At 39.1% G+C, this 24399-nt stretch overlaps 1 protein-coding gene across 1 annotated transcript in view; it reads right to left on the bottom strand.

Annotated features, from left to right (window-relative positions):
* WBP2NL (WBP2 N-terminal like) overlaps positions 1-24399 on the bottom strand; it is a gene marked incomplete at its 5' end in the record, with an annotated part of 33909 nt that overhangs the window by 9276 nt on the left and 234 nt on the right. Inside the window, 5 exons of the mRNA XM_082349695.1 lie at positions 398-857; positions 9077-9187; positions 13658-13750; positions 13918-14059; positions 14320-14428. Of these exons, the coding sequence (XP_082205821.1) occupies positions 463-857; positions 9077-9187; positions 13658-13750; positions 13918-14059; positions 14320-14428 (850 nt within the window). The 3' untranslated portion in view covers positions 398-462. The remainder of the gene's footprint in view (positions 1-397; positions 858-9076; positions 9188-13657; positions 13751-13917; positions 14060-14319; positions 14429-24399) is intronic.

Here is a 24399-nt window from a genome sequence, read left to right as displayed (position 1 = left end):
TGAAATTCTCTCTCACTATTGAAAATTTAAGTTGTCCCATCCTTTCACTAATATAAATAATGCTATGAAAAACAACAAAGTGTTCAATTTGATATTTTTAAATATATATCTTAGTTCCTAGCAAAATGAGCATAATAAATGTTTCTTGAATGAGGGAGGGGAAAATGCAGGACATTTTTTCCACACTCACTCAAGGCATGTTAAAAAAAAATGCAGCCCAATGTACACCAAATTATTGGAGAATTAGCTCTACAATTCTACTTCTCCTTTAGCCCATCTAATCAAGAGTTGACTCTGCCTCTAAAATCTAGGCATGGAAGTAAAGTTTCATCTTCCCTCTAAGGTTGCCTTTCCAAAGGGTGTGACAACTATCTGAGACAGGCCTTTAACCACATACCTGAGTCATCCTTCTTATTGTGACTTCAGTTTTAGGGTGCCCTTTGCTTGGTGAGTCTTCAATGTTTACTTCTTAGAAGGTGGTAAATGAGCCTGAGAAGACGAGGTAGATGGAAGAGAAGCCTCCGGCTGGGCTGCCACAGATTTGTAAGAGGCAGCTCTATTTCCAGCAGGTGGAGCTTCATATGCTGGAGGTGGGGCTTCATTTCCAGCTGGTGGGGCTCCATATCCTGCAGGCAGGGCTTCATATGTCACTGGTGGGGTTCCATATCCCGCAGATGGGGCTCTGGCTCCATATCCCCCACGTGGGGCTTCATATCCCACAGGTGGGGCTACATATTCCCCAGGAGGGGCTCCATATCCCCCAGGCGGGGCTCCATATCCTGCAGGTGATGCTCCATATCCTGCTGGTGGGGCTCCGTATCCTGGTGGTGGGGGTCCGTAGACCACAACTGGGTATGCTGAGAAGGAAAAAAATCAGTTAGTCATTTTTTAGAGTAGACAAGGAATAAGTAAGAAGGAGGTAGAAGATAAAAAATAATACTGAAGCAAACTGACACAGGAAGAGAATTCAGGCAGAACAATGCAGAAGCCATATTCTTCAGCCATCACCAGCTGAAGGCTTTATCATTTCTTGTGGAAGAATTCAAATCAACATGAAAACAACCCTATAGTTATATCTCTACGTTACTTATAGTTGTACCCAGATACATACTTAACTTAAGAAAGTTTGTTTTGATGATAAAAAAGTAATAAATGTTCAATGAGGAATATGTATTTGGGAAATAGAGAAGAGATAAATTTTTAAAAGTCATCTATAATTCCATCATCAAAGATAAAAACTTAATATTTTGGTGCATTTTTTGGTAGGATCTCTGTTAATCTTTTTTATACAATCATGATTATAACAAACATACAATTTTTTAAAAATCTGGCTCTTTTTACTTGACATTATGAGAAAGTTCTTTATATTATTAATATATTTCATAAATTAAAAGCTGGACTATATTTTATCATGCTGATAAGTGCTACTTATGATAAGTGCTCCCTGGTTGTTGGAGAGCATGTTGCTTCCAAATTTCCAATTAATATTATAATAAACATGGGTTTTATTTTTTTCCTTGGCTACATTCCCTAAGTGATTTAACTGTGTCAGTGTGAATGGACAACTGTCAAGTTATTTTTCTATAATCCATATTTATGTTTAAGCTATGTAGAAAACACATTAAAAGAACTGTCTTAAAGATGCTCAAAGAACTAAAGGAAAATGTGGAGAAAGTCAAGAAAATTATATATGAACAAAATAGAAATATCAATAAAGAGATAGAAAACCTAACAAGAAAAGAAACAAACAAAAAAATTCTGGAGCTGAAAAGTACAATAACTGAAATGAAAAATTCACTAGAGGGATTCACATTCAGATTTGAATAGGCAGAAGAAAGAATCAGTAAACCTGACTACAGGACAATAAAAATTGTTGATACTGAGGAACAGAAAGAAAAAGACTGAAGAAAAGTGAACAGAGCCCAAGGGACCAGTGGGGCACTACCAAGCAGACCAACATACACATTGTGGAAGTTCCAGAAAAAGAAGAGAGAGAGAAAGTTGTAGAGAAAATATTTGAAGAAATAATGGCTGAAGACTTCCCAAATCTGATGAAAGACATGAATATAAACATCCAAGAAGCTCAATAAACTCCAAGTAAGATGAACTCAAAGAGATCCACACTGAGACACACTATAGTCAAACTTTCAAAAGCCAAAGATAAAGAGAGAATCTTGAAAGCAGCAAGAGAGAAGTGAATAATCACATACACGAGATCCTCAATAAGAAAGTCAGCAGATTTCTCATCAGAAACGTTGGAGGCCAGAAATAAACTGTCCAACAAGAATCCTATATCTGGCCAAACTCCTGTGAGAGTGAGAAAGAAATTAAGATGTTTCCAGATAAACAAAAGCTGAGGGAGTTCATTACTACTAGACTTGCCCTGCAAGAAATGCTTAAGGGAGTCCTACAGGGTGAAATGAAAGGACACTAGACAGTAATCTGAAGCCATATGAAGAAATAAAGATATCAATAAAGGTAAATCATTGAGCAATTATAAAAGCTAATATTATTATAACAATGGTTTGTAATTCCATTTTTGTTTTCTACATAACTAAAGAGACTAATGCATTTAAAAGAATTATTAGATTATGGTTTTTGGGGCACAATGTATAAAGATGAATTCTGTGACATCAACTGAAAGGGGTGAAGACAGAGGAGCTGTAAAGGTACAGAGTATTTGTATGTTACTGAAGTTAAGATGGTAAAAATTCAAATTAGTGTTATAACTTTAGGATGTTAAACGTAACCCCCATGGTAGCCACACACACACACACACACACACACACACACACACACACACAAAGAACAGCTATGAAATATAAACAAAAGGAAATGAGAGTAGTGGGAGTCAAGATGGCTGTGTGGGAAGACATGGAGTTAGCATCTCCCCACAACTAAGGCACCTGCCAGCCGCTGGTGGGGGACTCTGATGCCAAGGAGATGGGAGGAACCCCAAAGTGAACCAGTAGGTCGTAGGGGGACTGAGGGGGGAGGAGAAGTGGAGGCCAGACAGGATCAGTGCCCCTGAGGCTGGGGAGATCAGGAGAAGCAGGCGGGAGGGACTCTCTGGGAAGAGCAGGAGAGGAGTGGAGGGTGATTGCCTGGCCCACTCGGGCTGGGGAGCCTGCTGAGCTCCCAGACTGGTACCTCCCCCTCCAAAGCCCCATCCAGGCCGCGTGGGTCCTGGGGGCATAGAAGGGAGGTCAGGGAGTTCAGGAGTCAAAATCAACTAAACACAAAAGAAGACAGTAATGCAGGAATTGAGGGAGAAAAAAGCTATAAGGTATATAGAAACCAAATAGTGAAATGACAGAAGTAAGGCCCCCATCATCAGTAATTACTTTAAATGTAAGTGGATTAAATTCCCCAATCAAAAGACAGAGATTGGCAGAATGAATAAAAACTCATGATTCAACTACATGCTGTGTGTATAAGATACTTACTCTAGATACAAAGACATAAATAAATTGAAAGTAAAAGGATGGAAAAAGATATTCCACGTAAATAGTAACCAAAAGAGAGCAAAAGTGGCTATACTAATATCAGACAAAATAGACTTTACATCAGAAAGATTATGAGATAAAGAAGGAAATTACATATTAATAAAATGTTCAATACAGCAAAAGGATATAACAATTATAAACATTTACACACCTAATGACAGACCATCACATATATGAAGCAAAAACTGACAGAACTGAAGGAAGAAATAGACAATTCTACAATAATAGTTGGAGACTTCAATATCTTTCACTCACAATGATGGCTAGAACAACCAGACAGAGGATAAATAAGGAAATAGAGGATGTAAAAAACACAACAAACCAACTGGATCTAACAGACATATATATGACACTCTACCCAACAACAATAGAATACACATTCCTCTCAAGTATACATGGTACATTTTTCAGAATAGAACATATATTAGGCAACAAAGTAAGTCTGGATAGACTTTAAAAGATAGATGTCATACAAAGTAGCTTCTCTGACCACAAAGGGATGAATTTACAAATCAACAACAGAAGTAAAACTGAAAAAATTACAAATTTGTGGAAATTAAACACCGCACTCTTAAACCACAAATGGATCAAAGAAGAAATCACAAGGGAGGTTAGAAAATACTTAGAAATGAATGAAAATGTAAACACAACATACCAGGACTTCCCTGGTGGTCCAGTGGCTAAGACTCAGTGCTCCCAATGCAGGGGGCCTGGGTGTGATCCCTGGTCAGGGAATTAGATCCCACAGGCCACAACTAAGAGTTTGCATGCCACAACTAAAAGATCCCACATGCCACACCAAGACCCGGTGCAGCCAAATAAATAAATAAATTTTTTTGAGCTTTTTTTTTAATTTATTTTTTTATACAGCAGGTTCTTATTAGTTATCTATTTTATACATATTTGTGTATATATGTCAATCCCAATCTCCCAATTCATCCCACCACCACCCCCCATAATAAATAAATATTAAAAACAAACAAACAAACAAAAAACACCATATACCAAAGCTCCAAGGATGCAGCAAAAGCAACGCTAAGGGGGAAATTTATAGTTAAAAACACACTAAAAAACAAAAAAGATCCTAAGTCAACAACCTAACTTAAAAACTTAAAGAACTAAGAAAAGAAGAACAAACTAAATCCAAAGCTAGCAGAAGGAAGGAAATAATAACAATTAGAACATAGATAAATGAAAAAGAGAATAGAAAAACAATAGAGAAAATCAGTGCAGCCAAAAGCTGGTTCTTTGAAAAGATCAACAAAATTGAGAAACCTTTAGCTAGACTGACCAAAAAAAAAAGAGAAGAGTCAAATTATTAAAATTAGAAATGGAAGTGGGTACATTACTACTGATTCTACAGAGATAAGAAGGATTATAATACGCTACTATGAACAACAGTATGTTAACAAATTGGCTAGCCTAGAAGAAATGGATAAATTCCTAGAAACCTAAAACCAATAACACTAAATCATGAAGAAATAGAAAATCTGTATAGATCTAGTAAGGAGACTGAATCAATAATTTAAAAAATCTCCCAACAAAGAAAACACCTGGACCTGATTGTTTCACTGTTGAATTCTACTAAACACATAAAGAACTAATACCAATCCTTCTCAAACTTTTCCAAAAAATTGAAGATGAGGGAACACTTCCTAACTCATTTTATTACCTATTGTGAATAATGCTTCTATGAACATGGTGTACAAATGTCTCTTAGACCCTGCTTTCTATTCTTTTGGTATATACCCAGTAGTGGAATTGCTGGGTCATTAAAAAAATTTTTAGGAACCTCCATACTATTTTTCACAGTGGCTGTCCCATTTTATATTCCCACCAACAGTACATAAGCATTCCAATTTCTCCACATCCTTGCCAACATTTGTTGTTTACTGTTTTTTTTTGATAGCAGCCATCCTAATGGGCAAGAAATGAAAACTTATGTTCACACAAAAACCTGTACCAAAACCTGCAACCAACCCAGATATACTTGAGCTGCTGAATGGTTAAACAAATTCTTGTACATCTATACCATGAACTATTACTCAACAACAAGAAGGAACAAATTATTGATACATGCAACAACCTGGGTGAATCTTGAGGAATAATGCTGAGTGAAAAGTCTATCCCAAAAGCTTACATACTACATGATTCCATTTATATAACAATCTTGAAATGTCAAAATTATAGAAATGGAGAACAGATTAGTGGTTGCCATGCGTTAAAGAGGAGGGGGAGGAAGGGAAGTAGGTGTAGCTATAAAAAGACAAACAGGAGTGATCCTTGTGGTAATGTAAATGTTCTGCATTTTTATTGTATCACGTCAATACCCTGGTTGTGATATTATACTATAGTTCTGCAAAATGTTACCAGTGGGAGAAACTAGGTAAAAGGTATAAAGAATATCTCAGTATTATTTCCAAAAATGTATGGGAATCTACAATTATCTCAAAATAAAAAGTTTAATTAAAAAACCATAATTATAGCAATAAACAATCTAAAAAGGAAATTAAGAAAACAATTACATTTACGATAGCATCCAAAAGAATAAAATACCTAGGAATAAATGTAACCAAGGAGGTAAAAGACTTGTGCTTTGGGACTTCCCTGGTGGTGCATTGATAAGACTCCGCACTCCCAATGCAGGAGGCCTGGCTTCGATCCCTGGTCAGGGAACTAGATCCCATGTGCGTACCGCAACTAAGAGTTTGCATGCCACAACTAAGGAGCCTGCATGCTGCAACTAACACCCAGCGCAACCAAATAAATAAATAAATATTTTTAAAAAAGACTTGTGCACTGAAAACGACAAAACATTACTGAGATAAATTAAAGAAGACCTACATAAATAAAAAGAGTTCCTATGTTCATGGGTTAGAAGACTTAATATTAAATTAAGATAGCAATTCCTCCAAAACTGATCTACAAATTCAATTCAATCCTTATCAAAATTCTAATGGTCTTTTTGCAGAAATGTAAAAGGTGATTCTCAAATTCATATGGAGCTATAAGGGACCATGGAAGGCCAAAACAATATTGAAAAAGAAATACAAAATAGGAGGACTCACACTTCCCTATTTTGAAACTTAACTACAAAGTTACAGTAATCAAAACAATGTGGTACTGGCATAGGATAGACTCATATACCAATGGGAATAGAACTGAGAGTCCAGAAATAAACCTTAACATCTATTACCAACTGATTTTCAACAAGGGTGCCAAGACCACCCAGTGGGGAAAGAATAGTGTCTTCAACAAATGATTCCTGGACAACACATGCAAAATAGGATAAGGGTAGGATAAGCATATGCAAAAGAACAGAGTTGGACCCTAACCTTACTCCATATACAAAAATTAACTCATAGAGACTTCCCTGGTGGTCCAGTGGTTAAGACTCTGTGCTCCCAATGCAGGGGGCCAGGGTTTGATCCCTGGTCAGGGAACTAGATCCTGCATGCTGCAACTAAAAGATCTCGCATGCAGCAACAAAGATCCCATGTGCCACAACTAAGACCCAGTGTAGCCAAATAAATAAATATTCTTTAAAATTAAAAAAAATTAACTCATAATGAATCAATAACTGAAATATGAGCCAAAATTATAAAACTCTTAGATGAAAACATAGGGGTAGATCTTCATGACATTGGACTTGGCAATGGATTCTTAATTTGATACCAAAAGCACAAGTAACAAGAGAAAAAAATAGATAAATTCATCAAAAATTAAAACTTTTGTGCATCAAAGGATATTCTCAAGAATGTGAAAGATGACCTACAGAATGGGCAACATATTTGCAAGTCCCATATCTGATAAGGATATCCAGAATATATAAAGAACTCTTACAACTCAAACAATGAAAAGACAAACTACCCAAGTTAAAAATGGGCAAGGACTGGAATAGATATATCTCCAAAGAAGATATGCAAATGGCCAACAAGCACATGAAAAGATGTTCAACATCATTGATCATCAAGGAAATGCAAATTAAAATTATAATGAGATATCTCCTCACAATCACTAGGATGGCTTTAATATAAACAACAAGCAAAAAAAAGGAAAATAACAAGCATTGGCAAGGATGTGGAGAAATAGGAACTTGTACATTGCTGGTGAGAATACAAAATAGTGCAGTTGCTGTGGAAAATAGTTTGGTGGTTCCTCAAAAAAGTTAAACATTAAATTACCATATGACCCAATAATTCCAAACCTAGGTATATACCCAAGAGAAATGAAAACTTATGTCCACCCAGAAACCTATATACAAATGTTTATAGGCGCTATTATTCATAATAACCAAAAAGTGGAAACAAGTTCATCAATGGATGAATGGATGACAAACCGTGATACATGCAATGGAATATTAGTCAGCCACAAAAAATAAAGTACTGATAATGTTACAGCTTGGACGAACCTTGAAAACATTATGCTAAGTGAGATAAGCCAAACACAAAGGTCACATGTTGCTTGACTCCTTTTATGTGATATACACAGAATAGGCAAATCCAGAAAGACAAAAAGCAGATTAGAGGAAACCAAGAGATGTGGGGAGAGGACAATGGGGAATGATTACTTAGTGGGTATGGGGTATTCTTATGGAGTGACGAAAAAGTTTTGTTTTGTTTTTTTGGCCTCGCCACACAGCATGAGGGATCTTAGTTCCCCGACCAGGGATCAAACCCACGTCCCCTGCAGTGGAAGCGTGGTCTTAACCACTGGACTGCCAGGGAAGTCCTGAAAAACTTTTGAAACTAGAGAGAGCTGACGGTTGCACAACATTGTGAATACCCTAAGTACCAATGAATTGTACATTTAAAAATGGTTAATTGTATGTTATGTGAATTTCAGCTCTAAAACTTTAGCAACACTTACTTTTAGATTTTGAATATTAGATTTTAGTAACCCTTAAAAACTAAGGTAACTATTAAGACTATAGATAACTATCCTTCAGTTGTATACAAAACTAAATAAGCCAATGGACATGTACGCCATGCTCCAAGGAGAACCCAAGAAACAGCCTGAATTTGGGGGTCTGTTGGTAACCTGTTAGGAGACTTTTTGTGGTCCACCAACAGACTGTGGACCACAGTTGAGAATCACTGATCTATGTCTCCTGGAACATGACTCAGCAGCTATGGACAGGCATGACTGTTACAGGAAAGTGTACAGGGCATAAAGCCCAGGACTGGAGTCCTCAGTGAGGCTGAAGGGTAGGGCACAAGCATGATGGCTATGCTTGTGTGAAAGGGGAAGGGGGAAGTTGGCAAGAGCACATGTTTCCGCTCAGGCTGTAAGCAGGAAGTGGCTGTTCCCACTGATGGGAGTTGCCCAGGTATGCTCCATATTTGTACATTATAGTTAAAAGTAAACCTGAAATGGAAGCCTGGTCACTTACTGACTTGCCACTGGGTTTTAGTCTGGAAATGAAGTCATGGACTCAACCATTTTCCAGCCCCCCAAACCTCTGTTGCTTCTCTTGCAGCAGAATTGGAGGCAAGGTAGCAGTGAATAGATCTTTGAGCCCCTGGCATACTTTTCCACCTCCCAGGAAGAACCTCCATGCCATATCTTACCTGGACAAGGCGTCTGTTGGGTGCACATCATGCCCTCTGGTGCAGTAATTATATAGAGTCCTGAAGTGCCGAACCAGTAATTTACACTTCCAAGTGGAATTCCTCTGGCAGCTGAGAAGACAAGTTTGGCAAAATAGGGACTCTTTAATTCTTTTAAGTCAGATGTACAGCAGCTATCAACCAAATAATTAACAGAGTATTAACCATCACCTTACATGTGTGTCCAACAATGTTCCCAGGATACAAGATTAAACATATATATTGCCCTTGTCCTCAACTGTATGCTTCTTGAAGGCAGTGATTGTGTATATTTGCCTGTGCTTATTGAAGGCCTAGCATAACACCCACCATGATAGGTATTCAGAAAAAATTTCCAAGTGAGGATTCTATCAAGTTGGCAAGATAAGTCCATTAAAGACCAATGTAATGGCAGTACTGAAGAAAGCACTTCTGTTTGTCTCCCTCTGCATCTCTCTTAAAAGGACATTTTTGATGGTATTTGGGGTCCACTTGAATAATCCAGAGTAATCCCCTCATCTCAAGATCCTTAATTATATCTGAAAAGACTTTTTTTTTTTTTTTTACAAACAAGGTAACATTCACAGATTCTGAGGATTAGGACACAGATTATACCTTGGGGAGCCATTATCAGCCTGCCACACTAATTTCTGGCCTATGGCATATGATCAGAAGTAATGTACACCGCTTCCAGGCCTGACCCATGAAAACTTCCCAGGTGAGATCTTTACTCTCTTCCCCTCTCTTCTGGCTACCCAAAGAGGTCTTGGAAGCCATGTGTTAACGATGGCAGAGACTCTATTACCCTGGGTCCCTGACGGGCTATGTGGAACAGAGTCCCCTTTCACTCCTGTTGATTGGCCTTTATATAAGCAGTAATATCCATTATCTTAAGCCATTGATAATTTGGGGTTTATCTGTTTCAATAGCTAGCATTATCTTAACTAATTCACTCTGAATCTAAAGTTGTCATCCTTCCCTGTTACCCTCCCCTTCAATATTCTATTAGTATCCCCTTTCAGAATAAGAAATTATTTTATTCACTTACATGTTTGCTTATTTCTTATATGACTCTCACTAGACCGTAAGTTTAACAAAAGCAGGGACTATGTACTTATGTTTCCTTCACTGTTGTGTTCCCAATTGTCTCTCCTAGTGTTTGGCACACAATAGGTACTCAATACATGTTTGCTAAAAACTTAAATCAAAGAGCCCTGACAAAGCAACTCTGCTGAGGGGAAAGGAACCTTTCCTGGTCAAATAATCAGATCATGATGCATGATGGGTGTTTAATTAATTCCAAAAGCCTCAAGGAAGCCCATTCACAAGACCTGACTCTGCCAGGGGAGTAGGCACAGGTTTCCACACCTAAACCATGACATAATCAGACCCAGAGCAGTTCCAGACATTGGGCCAAGTTCATATAAGTTGCCTAAATCCTTTCCAAGTGGCTGTGCAATGGCTGAGACACTGACCTACATTTGCAGGCCAAGAAGCAGAACTTAATGAGAGCACAAAGAGAATCCCCTGAAGTTGCCTGACCCTTATCTCATAATCCTAAAAATAAGCCCCCTCAGTACTGTGAGGCCAAAAATAAGAGTGAACTCAAGACCCAGAATGCAATTGTCCCGAGTTCCCCAGACATCTGTAGCAATGGGGAACTGGATTTCCAAGTGTCCCCTGACCCGGATTCTTCATAGCTACACTCCCTCTGTCTGTAGGACACCTTGTTATCCAATGTCAGGCTTCCAGATGCTGTCTGCCCTCTGGACCATGAAGAGCTGCTAGTTGGGTACAGCTTGTGAACTCCTTGGCCTTTATATATTTGCACTGTATTTTTAACAGTAACTGCAACAAATTTTCTTACTCTTCAGTTTTCTCTAATATGGTTCTTCATCACCTTTCTTCTCCAGCAGTTCACTGAAATCTCTTGATAATTCTGCCAAAAACCTCAAATTTCCACATGCAATGCACATTTTTCAGTCTTCATTTTACCAAACATCTCTCCAGCAGCTGACAGATGACCACCCAGTAATGCTTGAAACTTTCTCCTCCCTTGACTTTCAGGATAATGAACTCACTTGATTCTTCTCTTACCTCTCAATCAGCCCCTTCTCAATCTCCATTGAAGGTCACCCCTCCCTACCTATCCCTTAAATGTTGAGGACCCTTGGCATACCATCCTTAATTCACTGAATGAGCCCATCATTCACATGGCTCCAGAGATGACCTGTGTGCTGAGGATTTCCAAATCAGTGTCTTGATACAGTGCATCTTTGGAGCTCCAAGCTGCATGTCCACTGCCTTTAGCAGCTTGTGTACCTCACACTTAATATGGTGCAGGGGTTAAGAGTGTAGGCTCAAAAGGACACAGCATCACTTATACAGTATTCCTGCCAAAATACGTGACCTGAATATAATCATGAGGAAACAGACAAATACAAATTAAGGGATATTCTACGAAACAATAAGGCTGTATTCTTTTTAAAATGTCAAGGTCATGAAAGACAAAAAGAAAGGCTGAGCCCAGACTAAAGGAGACCAAAGAAATAGGACAACTGAATTCAATATGTGATCTGGGATTAGATCCTGGATCGGAAAAAAAAAATGCTATTAGAATTAGGAATAGTAATGATCAATCATTGGAATCTGAATAATCAATAGTATTGTTTCAATGTTAAATTTTCTGATTTGATAAGCACACTGAGGTTAGATGAGAGAATGCCCTTGTTCTTGGGAGATACACACTCAAATATTTAGAAATGAAGGAAATGATCTTTGTGACTTACTCCCAAATAGTTCAAACAAAAGCAGAAAAGAAAAAAAAAAGAATAACATAAAGCAAACGTGGGGACTTCTCTGCTGGCGCAGTGGTTAAGAATCCTCCTGCCAACGCAGGGGACACGGGTTCGAGCCCTGGTCTGGGAAGATCCCACATGCCGCGGAGCAACTAAGCCCACGCACCACAACTACTGAGCCCGCGCGCCTAGAGCCCATGTTCTGCAACAAGAGAAGCCACCGCAATGAGAAGCCCGTGCACCGCAATGAAGGGTAGCCCCCGCTCACCGCAACTAGAGAAAGCCTGCGTGCAGCAACGAAGACCCAACACAGCCAAAAATAAATAAATAAATAAATTTATTTTTTTTTAAAAAGCAAATGTGGGAAAATGTTAATAATGGGTTAATCTAGATGAAGGTCCATGGGAGTTCATTGTAATATTCTTAAAACTTTTCTATAGATCTGATTTTTTTTCAAAATGAAAAGTTTAGAGAGAGAGAGTAGGTTTAAGGTTCAAATTCCAGCTCCACCACTTGCTAACTGTATAGCCTTGGGAAATTATATAACCATCACTGACTCAGTTTCCCCAGCTATACATTGGGGATAATGATAGAATCTACATCATAAGTTTTTGTGAGGATTAAATAAATTAACACATGTAAAGGCCTTGGAACACTGCCCAGTATATGATAAGCATTCAATAAATGTTAGCTAGTATTAATTACTATGTCTAAAGTTGAACTCATTTCCTCTCCAATTTAGACTCTTATACTCTTTTTTTTTTTTTTTTTTGGCCATGTCACTAGCGGGATCTTAGTTCCCTGACCAGGGATGGAACCCGGGCCGATCCCCAACCACTGAAAGCACCGAGTCCTAACCACTGGACCGCCAGGGAATTCCCTAGACTATCTCTTATACTCTTGACTATGGTCTATAGCATCATGATCCAGTCAGTCTTCTAAGGTAGAAAATTCACTACATTCTTCTGTGTGTCCCCAGAACTTTGTCCATGCCTCTATTACAGCACATGCCATAAGATAGGATAATGTATTTGCATATGTCTATCTCTACTGGACTGTGTTTGTCTCAACTAGATTGGAGTTGGGGGTGGAGAAGGCAAGGGAGAAAGGGGAAGAGCATTCCAGACAGAGCAAATAGCATGAAGGCTCAGAGATGGGAGAGCAAGGCACAAAGAAATCCAGTTGGATTGGAGTACAAAAGGTGAGAGAATGAGGGATATAAAGTGAGGCTAGATTGAATTAAAACATAACATAAAAAGATTATTTGTATCCTCTGGTACATCCATTAGATCAGTGCTGCAGGGCTTGACGGTACCTCTTCCCATGCTTTAGTCCCATGGAAGATGGGAATTAAACCTAAGAGAAGCAAAGGCAAAGTCAGAAAGGAGAGAAGAAAAAAACCATGCCAGAGGAAGAAGAGCCAAGGCAACCCTACCGAAAACAAGACTACTCAGTGATACATGAGACCGGCACTTAAATGGACAAAAGACTATCAGGTATAATTAGTTGTTCAGGTGTCTGACGGTAAGCTCCCATTAGATTGCAAACTCCTTCAGGACAGGGAGGGACTAAATCTTGTGTTCCTAGCACGTAGTATGTTACTTGGCACATAGTCGGTAGGCTCAGGAAATGCCCGCTGAATACATGTGCAAATATCAACCGCCTGACCACAGAGGCCAGAAGTCGTCACTAGTTAACAGTCTTACTTCAATTACACAGGCCCCCAAACCCCAAAGCGCTTGATAATTTTATCAGCATCGCTCACCAGCAGAGGCAGCTTTCATCATCAGCTGGGCAAATTCAATGGCACCTCCTTTTCTGAAGGATAATTTAAAAATAGCCTGTCCTTCCCAGCCACCTGGAGGAAGAAATGGCACACACTCACTAAGAGGCTGGCATGCTGTAACAGAAGGACTGCCACAAACACCAAGAGAAGTACTATCCAATGAAGCAGGGGCCAAGTCTGAATCTTAAACCTTCTGGAAGCTTTTGAGAAAAAATACACTTCTGAGGGGGGACACTTACCATCTGGAGCTGCCTGAATGGTTCCTTTAATGTAGTTGGGGGCAAAGATTGGTTGTTGAATGGTGCAATTACACATCAGACCAAATGGCATCATAAAAGAAAGCATGGGGTCATTGACTAAGTGTGAAGTCACGAAGATCACCTAAGAGAGAAAAGAAACTTTGGAAAAGGAATGCAATTTGTCCATGGATTGAGACATATAAGAGCAATTCTGAAGTTAAGGCTGCTTTGGCATTCTGGCCTAATTGAGAAACATCACCAATTTTCTTCCATCACACTTCAACATGGAAAATCTCAAAGGAGAAATGGTTTAAAATACATTGAAAGTCAATGTTTAACCTCTCTCCATTTTAAGGAAAACAAATGCAGAGTTAATCAGATCAAAGTAGAAGTAGAAATTACCCGGTATGAAGTGAGAAACAATGTTCCTTTTTTTGTACCATTAAAGAGATCAGATCCGACTGGTTGCTGTAGGAAGGAGAGGTCCACATCCTGACTCTGTTTCAAGACACTGCAGAAAAGACAGGGCAGACAGCACACAATTTAGAATCTATATAAAATTATACAAACAGAGCTCTTAGCATAGATCCTAGCCTGGAGGGAGATTTTAATAAATGTTACTTGCTGCTGCTGCTGCTACTACTATTTTATTAAAATAGAAAGGAATTTAAATGATCTTATTCTCTGACAATTCACACTTCTTCTTTATCATTGGGTTCTTTTTTTAAAAAAAATTGGTTCCCCCACTCTTTTATTAATTAATTAATTTATTTATTATTTTTGGCTGTGTTGGGTCTTAGCTGTGGCACTCGTTATCTTTCATTGTGGCTCACAGGCTCCTCACTGCGGCACGAGGGCTCTCTAGTTGAGGTGCACGGACTTAGTTGCCCCACAGCATGTGGGATCTTAGTTCCCCGACCAGGGATCGAACCCACCTTCACCTTCATTGGAAGGCAGATTCTTTACCACTGGACCACCAGGGAAGTCCCATTGGGTTCTTCTTTCTTATCAAACCTAATTCTATTCTTAATGTATATTCATTAATTCTTCTACTTCTTGTGCAGTTGGTATAAAGCACTTTGTTAACGGAAATGTTTCTTGGACTCTGGTAAAGAACGTAAGGCACACACAGAGTGCTCCCGAACCCTCTGACATGTTCCCTCTGTCTGTCATGTTCTCCCTGCACTCCTAACCTGAAAAACTTGGACTCATCCTATTCTTACTCATAGAATCCTATTGGGTTTTTTCCCTTTCTTAGTAATTTATATATATAAATTATAAATATATAAGTGGGTGCTACTAAATATTGAAAGAATGAGTGAATGAAAACATGAATATAGGTAATAATGCAAGAAATATAAGACATACATCACATAAATGGAACAAAAATACCATGGCAGTTTGGTGGAAGGAGAGATTAGCTCTTGGTTGAAGTAATTAGGAATGACTTTACAGAAAGGTTGACATTTGAGCTGATTCTTTTTTTTTTTTTAGGCCATGCCGTGCAGCATGCAGGATCTTAGCTTCCCAACCAGGGATCGACCTGTGTCCCCTGCATTGGGAGTCCAGAGTCTTAACCACTGGACCACCAGGGAAGTCCCATTGAGCTGATTCTTAAGAGATGAATAGTGTTTCAGTAGGCAGAAGTGAGGGTAGGGGAAAATCCTGATGGGGAGCAAACAGCATTAATGGAGGTATGCAGTGGAAAGAAAACTGCGTACTTGGAAGCAGCCTACCTGTGTGGATTCATCAAAACAGCATGGAAGTGAGACTGGGAGGAATAGTGAGATAAAGCTGGAATCATGCTGGGACTAGAGCTTGGAGACATCATTCAACAGGCAAGGCAGAACTGTGACTTGCAGCTGTCTCAGCAGGGAAGTCACATGATCAAGGAAGTGGTGGTATGTCAGAGGGATCCATTTAAGAGTTCCTAAAATAGTTCTGATATGAGGTAATAAGAACAGGAACTAGGATGGTGGTGCATGGATAAAAAGGGCTTTTTAAGAGACTATGAAAAAATAGGACGTCAGCAAAAATGGTGGAATAAGGAACTCTAAATGTCAGCCTAGAATTTAATCAAAAGTTTATAGCAACTAGGGGAATGTTTAATCAAGAAAAAAATAGTTGAATGTCAATAAGAGAGCTTTGTGCACTTTAACTTACCCTAGTACTATCCTCCACTCCCCAGTTTGGCAACAGCCTTGACAACAACAACCCACATTCTCAGTATAGGTGCCCACTACTGGAGAGAGGAGAACAGACCTTACTGTGGTTGTCTGTTTTGACCTGTCCAGTGGCTTCCTGGAGGACTAGCTCTAAGGGCATGTGCCTAACTCAAAACTCTCTTAGGACTTAGGCAGCTACCTAGGGCACATTTGTCAAAAACATTTCAAGGCAAATGTGTTAGAGCTGATATCTGGGGCAAAGAATGACATTTTGGGCAAACAATAAAAAAACTGAAAAGTGAGGAAGGAAAGACTGGGAAATGAGCTGCTTTGAGGAATAAAGGCTTTGAAAACCTCTGACATGTTCATGGGAATCTAGAAAGCACCACACATACATTTTCAGGGCTAAGTTCATGCTCAGAAGAAACCTGAGAAGGCCCTAAAACTGTTACCTCTGGCTGACAGTGAGGCTCTGCTCAAGCAGGCAGTGAAAGCTAAGACAGAGTTTTAAACTGCCTAGCTGAGTGATAAAGACAGGCTCCAATACACACACACACACACACACACACACACACAGTCCATCTGCAAAGGCTGAGATTTTTTTGTTGTTGTTCCAAACATACAAGTAAACTGTCAAATCACTAGCTAGCCTCTAAATTAACATAAAAGAGGCCACACATGTCATTAGCCACACATGACAAAGAATAGAGACTTTACAAAATTAGTTCAGAAAAATCACTAAACAATAACTACAACATGCAGCAACAACACCCTGTGGAAGAGGGAGAGTCTGATTTCCAGAGTTGCCACATTATAATTTTTAAAAATGTCCAGTTTTCAACAAAAAAAAAATCATGAGGCATGCAAAGAAACAAGAAAGTATGGGACTTCCCTGGTGGTGCAGTGGTTAAGAATCTGCCTGCCAATGCAGGGGACGCGGGTTCGAGCCCTGGTCCGGGAAGATCCCACATGCCACAGAGCAACTAAGCCTGTGCACCACAACTACTGAGCAGGCACTCTAGAGCCCGTGAGCCACAACTACTGAAGCTCATGTGCCTAGAGTCCATGCTCTGCAACAAGAGAAGCCACCACAACGAGAAGCCTGAGCACTGCAACGAAGAGTAGCCCCTGCTCACCTCAACTAGAGAAAGCTGGCACGCAGCAATGAAGATCCAAAGCAGCCATAAATAAATAAATAAATAAATAAATTTATTTTAAAAAATTAATTGAAACTGCCCCTTAGGAAGCCAAGAAATTAGATTAACTAGACAAAGACTCTAAATAAACTATTTAAAATATATTCAAAAAGTTAAAAGAAACAATGACTTAATAACTTAAGGAAAAGGATGAAAACAATGTCTCATCACATAGAGAATACAAAAATAAAAAGATAGAAATTATAAAAAGGAACCAAATAGAAATTCTGGAGTTGAAGACTATAATAACTGAGATAAAAAGTTCAGTAGTGGGGGACTTAATGGCATATTTCAGCAGGCAGAAGAATCAGTGAGCTTGAAAATAGGTCAACTGAGATTAATAGTTACTACCTGAGTAACAGAAAGAAAAAAGAATGAAGAAAAAGGAACAGAGTCTAACAGACCTGTGGAACACAATCAAACATATCAACATATGTATTATGCAACTGGCAGAAGGAGAGGAGAGGAAAAAAGGGGGAATAAAGAATTTTTGAACAAATAATGTCCACAATTTTCCCAAATTTAATGAAATACATGAATCTACACATCCAAGCTCAACAAACTCCAAGTAGGATAAACTCAAAGAGATCCACACCAAGACACACTGCAATCAAACTGCTGAAAGCCACATACAGAGAATCTTGAAAGCAGCAAGAGAAGAAAATTATCATGCACAAGGAATCCTCAATAAGACAAACAGCTGACTTCTCACCAGAAAATATGGAGGTAGTGGGATGAAATATTCAAAGTGCTAAAAAGAAAAAAAAATTGTCAACCAAGAATTCTATATCTGGCCAAACTATCCTTCAAAAATTAAGGAAAAATTAAAACATTACCAAGTGAACAAAAACTGAGAGAGTTTATCACTACTAGATCTGAACTATAAGAAATTCTAAAGGAAGTCCTTCTGCCTGAAATAAAAAGACACTGGACAGTAAATGAAATCAACATCAAGAAATAAAGAACACTGGGAAAGATAATTACATAGGTAAATTAAAAATCAGTATTAACGCATTTTGGGTTTGTTCATTTCATTTCATCCTATATGATTTAAAACACAATTGCATAAAACAATAATTATAAATCTATAATGATGAGCACACAATGTATAAAGATGTAATTTGTGACAATCACAATATAAGAGGGCAGAGCTATGTAGGAGTAAAGTTTTCACATATAATTAAAACTAAGTTGGTATTAATTTGAACTAGATTGTTATAAATTAAGATGTTAAACATAATCTGTGGGGCAACCACAAAGGAGATAACTAAAATACATGCACCAAAGGAAATGAAGAAGGATCAAGATGGTACACTAAGAAATATCTGTTAAACACAAGAAAGCACTCATGGAGGAACTGAGGAACAAACATGATACAAGAAATATAGAAAACAAATAGCAAAAGAGCAGAAGTTAAGTTCTTCCTTATCAATAATTACATTAAATGTAAATGGATTAAAGTCCCCAATTAAAAGGCAGAGAATGGTAGAATATATATTTTTTTAAAACATATTACCACTATAGACTGTCTACAAAAACTCACTTGAGATCTAAAGACACAAATAGGTTGAACGTAAAAGGATGGAGAAAGATACTCCATGAAACAGTAACCAAAAGAGAGCTGAAGTGGCTATACTAATACCAGAAAAAAATAGACTTAAAAATTATTACAAGACAAAGAGGAATCTTCTATAAAGATAAAAGGGTCAATCATCAAAAAGATACAACAATGATAAGCATGGATACCTCTAACAAAAGTCAACTAGACCTAACATATAAGGACACCCCCCCACACAAAGGTAGAATACGCATTCTTCTCAAGTGCACATGGAACAGTCTCTAGGACAGACCATATGTTAGGCCACAAAACAAGTCTCACGAAATTTATGAAGACTGCAATCATACAAAATATCTTTTATGACTACAATGGAATGAAATTAGAAAAAAATTAAGTGAAGGATATCTGACAAAGTAACAAATATACGGAAATTAAACATCACATTCTTAAACAACCAATGGGTCAAAGAAGAAATCATAAGTGAAATTAGAAAATAATTCGATCTAAATGAAAGCAAAAGCATACATACCAAAACTATTTAGATGCAGCAAAAGCAGTGCTTAAGAGGGAAATTTATAGCTTTTAATGCCTACATTTTTTAAAAGAGAGATTTCAAATTAATAATCTAACTTTCCACCTTAGGGAACTAGAAAAACAAAAGCAAATGAAACCCAAAGCTAGCAGTAGGAAGGAAATAATAAAGACTACAATGGGGATAAATGAAATAAAGATTAGAAAAATAGAATCAATGAAACCAAAGTTAATTCATTGTGAAGATCAACAAAATGTACCAATCTTTAGCTAAACTGACCAAGGAAAAAAGAAAACTCAAATTACTAAAACTATGGATGAAACTGGGGATGTCAGGCTTCCCTGGTGGCACAGTGGTTAAGAATCCACCTGCCAATGCAGGAGACATGGGTTCAAGCCCTGGTCCAGGAAGATCCCACATGCCGCGGAGCAACTAAGCCCGTGCGCCACAACTACTGAGCCTGCAAGCCACACTACTGAAGCCCACTTGCCTAGAGCCCATGCTCTTCCACAAGCGAAGCCACCGCAATGAGAAGCCTGTGCACCACAATGAAGAACAGCCCCAACTCGCTGCAACTAGAGAAAGCCTGCATACAGCAACGAAGACCCAATGCAGCCAAAAATAAATAAATAAATAAATAACATTTTTTAAAAAAAGCAAGAAGGTGGGGATGTTATCACAGACCTTACAGAGATTTAAAATAAGATTATAAGAGAATATATGAACAATTGTATGGCAACAAATTAGATAACATAGATTAAATGGGTAAATTCCTAGAAAAAAACTACCAAAATTGACTAAAGAAAGAAAATTGGAATAGACCTATAACAGGTAGAGACTGAATCAGTAGTCAAGAAACTTCCAATAAGAAAAAACAGAAAAATACTGATGTAAAAAATCCTCAAAAAAAAAATACTAGTAAACTGAATATAACAACACATTAAGAGGATTATACACCATGACCAATTGGGATTTATCCCTGGAATGCACGGATAGTTTAATATATGAAAGTCAATCAATAAAATAAAAATAGAACTACCTTATGATCCAGCAATCCCACTTCTGGGTATATATCCAAAGGAAATGAAAATAGGATAGCAAACAATTATCTGTGCTCCCATGTTCATTGAAGCATTATTCATAATAGCCAAGATATGGAAACCATGTAAGTGCCCATCAATGAATGAACAGATAAAGAAGATGTGAGATAGATATATATATGCACAGAGAGAGAGAGAGAGCCACACAGAGGAAGACAATACTGCATGGAATCACTTAAATGTGGAATCTTTAAAAAGTCAAACTCAAAGAAACAGAGAAGTAGGGTGTTGCCAGAGGCAAGGGGCCAGGGTGGGGAGCTGTGGAGAGAATAGGGACAGGTTAGGAAAAGGATAAAACTTAATATAAAAAAATTTTTTAAATATATAGATTTTTTAAAGAAAATCAATCAATGTAATATACCACATTGACAAAATGAAGGACAAAAAACCACATGATCATCTCAATTGATGCAGAAAAAGCATTTGACAAAATTTTACACTCTTTCATGATAAACACACTCAACAAACTAGGAATCATAGGAAACTACACCAAAATAATAAAAGCCATTTATGAAAAGCCCACAGCTAACATCATACTCAATGGTGAGAGATGAAAGCATTTCTTCTAAGATCTGGAAAAAGGTAAGGATGCCCACTCTCACCACTTCTAATCAGCATAGAATTGGAAGTCCTAGTCAGTGCAGTTAGGCAAGAAAAATAAATAAAAGGCATCCACATTGGAAAGGAAGAAGTAAAATTAACTCTGTTCACAGATGACATGATCTTATATGTAGAAAACCTTTAAAATCCACACACAGGGGGCTTCCCTGGTGGCACAGTGGTTAAGAATACTCCTGCCAATGCAGGGGACACAGGTTCAAGCCCTGGTCTGGGAAGATCCCACATGCCACGGAGCAACTAAGCCCGTGCGCCACGGGCTTAAACTACTGAGCCTGTGCTCTAGAGCCCACGAGCCACAACTACTGAAGCCTGCGTGCCTAGAGCCCGTGCTCTGCAACAAGAGAAGCCACCGCAATGAGAAGCCCGAACACCGCAACCAAGAGTAGCCCCCACTCGCCACAACCAGAGAAAGCCTGCGTGCAGCAGTGAATACCCAACACAGCCAAAAATAAATACATAAATAAATAAATTTATTAAAAAATGAACAACTCAGCAAAAAAATGGAGAACATTTATGAACCAAGAAAATTTACCAAATACATATAAATAGCCAATAACCATAAGACAAAAATAATTTCATTAGCAATTAAGCTTTAAAAAAAGATTTCATTATTCAGATTCCATGATCAGACTGGCAGAGCTATCAAAGATTAACACAGGGTGTTGGCATTGGGCACTCAAAGTATTAAAAGGAATGTAATTTGATATAATTCTGTAGGGTAATTTTGCAATAAATGTACTTCTATTTATAAATATATTAAATATAAAATATATTTAATATTTTAAAATATTTTGACAAGGATTTTCATATTAAAAATATATTTTTAAAATATTTTTTAAAACATCTGTGTCCTCTGATCCCACAATTCCACTTTCAGGAATATATCTGAAAGAAACATTCTGACAGGTGGGCAAAGATAAATCTTTAAAAAGTTCACTGCAAAAAAAAAAAAAAAGTTTACTGCAGCAATGACGTTAAAATCAGACTATCCGGGACTTCCCTGGTGGCGCACTGGTTAAGAATCCGCGTGCCAATTCAGGGGACACGGGTTCCAGCCCTGGTCTGGAAGATACCACATGCCGTGGAACAACCAAGCCCATGCACCACAACTACTGAACCTGCACTCTAGAGCCTGCGAGCCACAACTACTGAGCCCGCGTGCCACAACTACTGAAGCCCACGTGCCTAGAGCCCATGCTCCGCAACAAGAGAAACCACCGCAATGAGAAGCTTGCGCACTGTAATGAAGAGTAGCCCCCACTTGCCGCAACTAGAGAAAGCCCGTGAGCAGCAATGAAGACCCAACGCAGCCAAAAAAAAAAAAAAAGAAAGAATATATCCTCCTTTAAAAAAAAAAAAAAATCAGACTATCCCAGATACGGGCTTGAGCAAATATGTATGCATACTGGAGTACCAGACATTGAAAATAATGATGTAGATAACGATACTGGAAAGCATCCCTAATACATTGGTAAATGAGAAAAACAAGTTACAAAGCAGTCTGACAGGGGAAGGTGTGTATATTTCCACAGGGGAAAGTACAGAAGGATGCATACCAAAATGCAAAAAGCACTGGATGTAGGAATTTGGGGTAATTTAAAATTTTTCCCAATTTTTCTACATGGTTTTACCTGCACACATTTTTGAATATGGATTTAAAAACAAACAAAACTCAATGTCTTCCCTTTTTACCAGTAGAGTCTGGCCCACACATTTATGACTTTTTAGCTGGGATCAGAAAAAAATCTCCACGCAACACAGCCAAGCTGTCTTGAATTTCTCAACTGTGTATTGTGAATAGTCCAGAGAAGTCAAAATATAACCAATCTTCTCCCTCTCAAGCTATTTCTTTAAAGTGGTTTTTATCCAGGAAGCCAGAGCACCTACAGAGACTTCTTTGCTGAGAAGAAAGAAGAGAAGCAGTCCTTTTCCTTTCAGAGGGGCAGCCAGAGTAGAGAAGTGAATGCACAGTACCTAAGTTCAGAGCTCTCCCACATGCTCTGGCCATGTGATTTTAAGCAAATTACTTCTCTTTCAGTTTTCCCACCTGTGAAAGGAGGAAACGAGTACTGATCCTCATTGCAGATAGAGCATTGCAGATAGAGCATTGCAGATAGAGCATTGCAGAGAGCAGATAGAGCCCGTGCACAGTGCTCGGCTATGGTTAACCATTCAAGAGCACGCAAAGGACCCCACAAACGTAATTCAAAGGACCATAAAATCAGTATATGTCACAATTTTTTATAACCATGCTTCATTCCCTGCCTCCAGCACACAAACAGAAAAGCAGACAGACAAACTCGTAGCCTGAATGAGAAGACACCCAAACACCAGATTAGAAGTGGCTTCGAGGCACAGAGCCACAGGCACACAGGTCAGCGTTCTCTAGGCCAGTGTGCACGCGGTCAGAATGGTGGGCAATCATCTCCTACTACAAAACTGAACAAACAGCAGCGGTCCTTCAGGAGCAAGGGAGAACCTACCGCCTTGACGGCGCGTATAAATCTGTCAAGAAAATATTCTGGGGAAGGAAGCATAGAAAACAGATCTGGACATCAGCAGTTGGTACTGACTTAAAGGGTCTTCCCGACAGATGCATTCAGAGCGACGTAGGTGTGCTCTGCCTCACTTGAGCACAGCCCTGGGTTTCAGAGTCTCACTGCTAGGCGAGCGCAAAGGAAAACGAGGGCAAATCGGAGCAGAGAGGAGCACTTTTAAGAAGTGCCGGGGAGATGGAGCAGGCCTCTGGAAAAATGGGGGCGGGGGATGAAGGAGGGGAGTGGAGCAGAGTCGAGGTGTTAGGTGGGGAGGTGAAAATGGGCGGCTCCGGGCTGAGCCTGACAGAGGCGAGAGGAGAGGGGCGAGCGGCAGTCACCGCTAGCACCACACAGAGCGATCGGTGCAAACCCCAAGGCCACCATAGGAGGCAAGAGAGCATCCTTCTTCCTAGACGCGTCTTCTTCCGGTCCTGATCTTTTCAAAAAAGTAAGACCAGTCATCTCCTTGGTTGGGGCGAAGACGAGAGAGGGCTTTTCGAAGTTCTGAGAGTGAGGAGAGGCCCCTGACAGTTCAGGATCCTTGCAGAAAGATCCCAAAGACACTCACGCCTCTTCTACCTCCCAGAAGCCTGGGACCTTGTTCCCGTCACTCTACAAAGGTAGCGCACTAACAGCAGCCGCACGCGACCCGGAGGGTCGGTGCGACTCCCCACTCCCACCACTGCACGTCCACCTTTCTTCTGAGGCAGCACGCGCCTCGCTCCCTGAGCACGCGCCCTTCACACGTGCGACGGCCCCCCGCTCCCGCTTTC

The sequence above is a fragment of the Balaenoptera borealis genome (genome assembly GCF_965194805.1).
Source record: "Balaenoptera borealis genome assembly, chromosome: 13".
Taxonomy (NCBI): domain Eukaryota; kingdom Metazoa; phylum Chordata; class Mammalia; order Artiodactyla; family Balaenopteridae; genus Balaenoptera; species Balaenoptera borealis.
The sequence above is the reverse complement of the archived record's forward strand: the minus strand, read 5'-3'. Positions and strand labels throughout refer to the sequence as shown.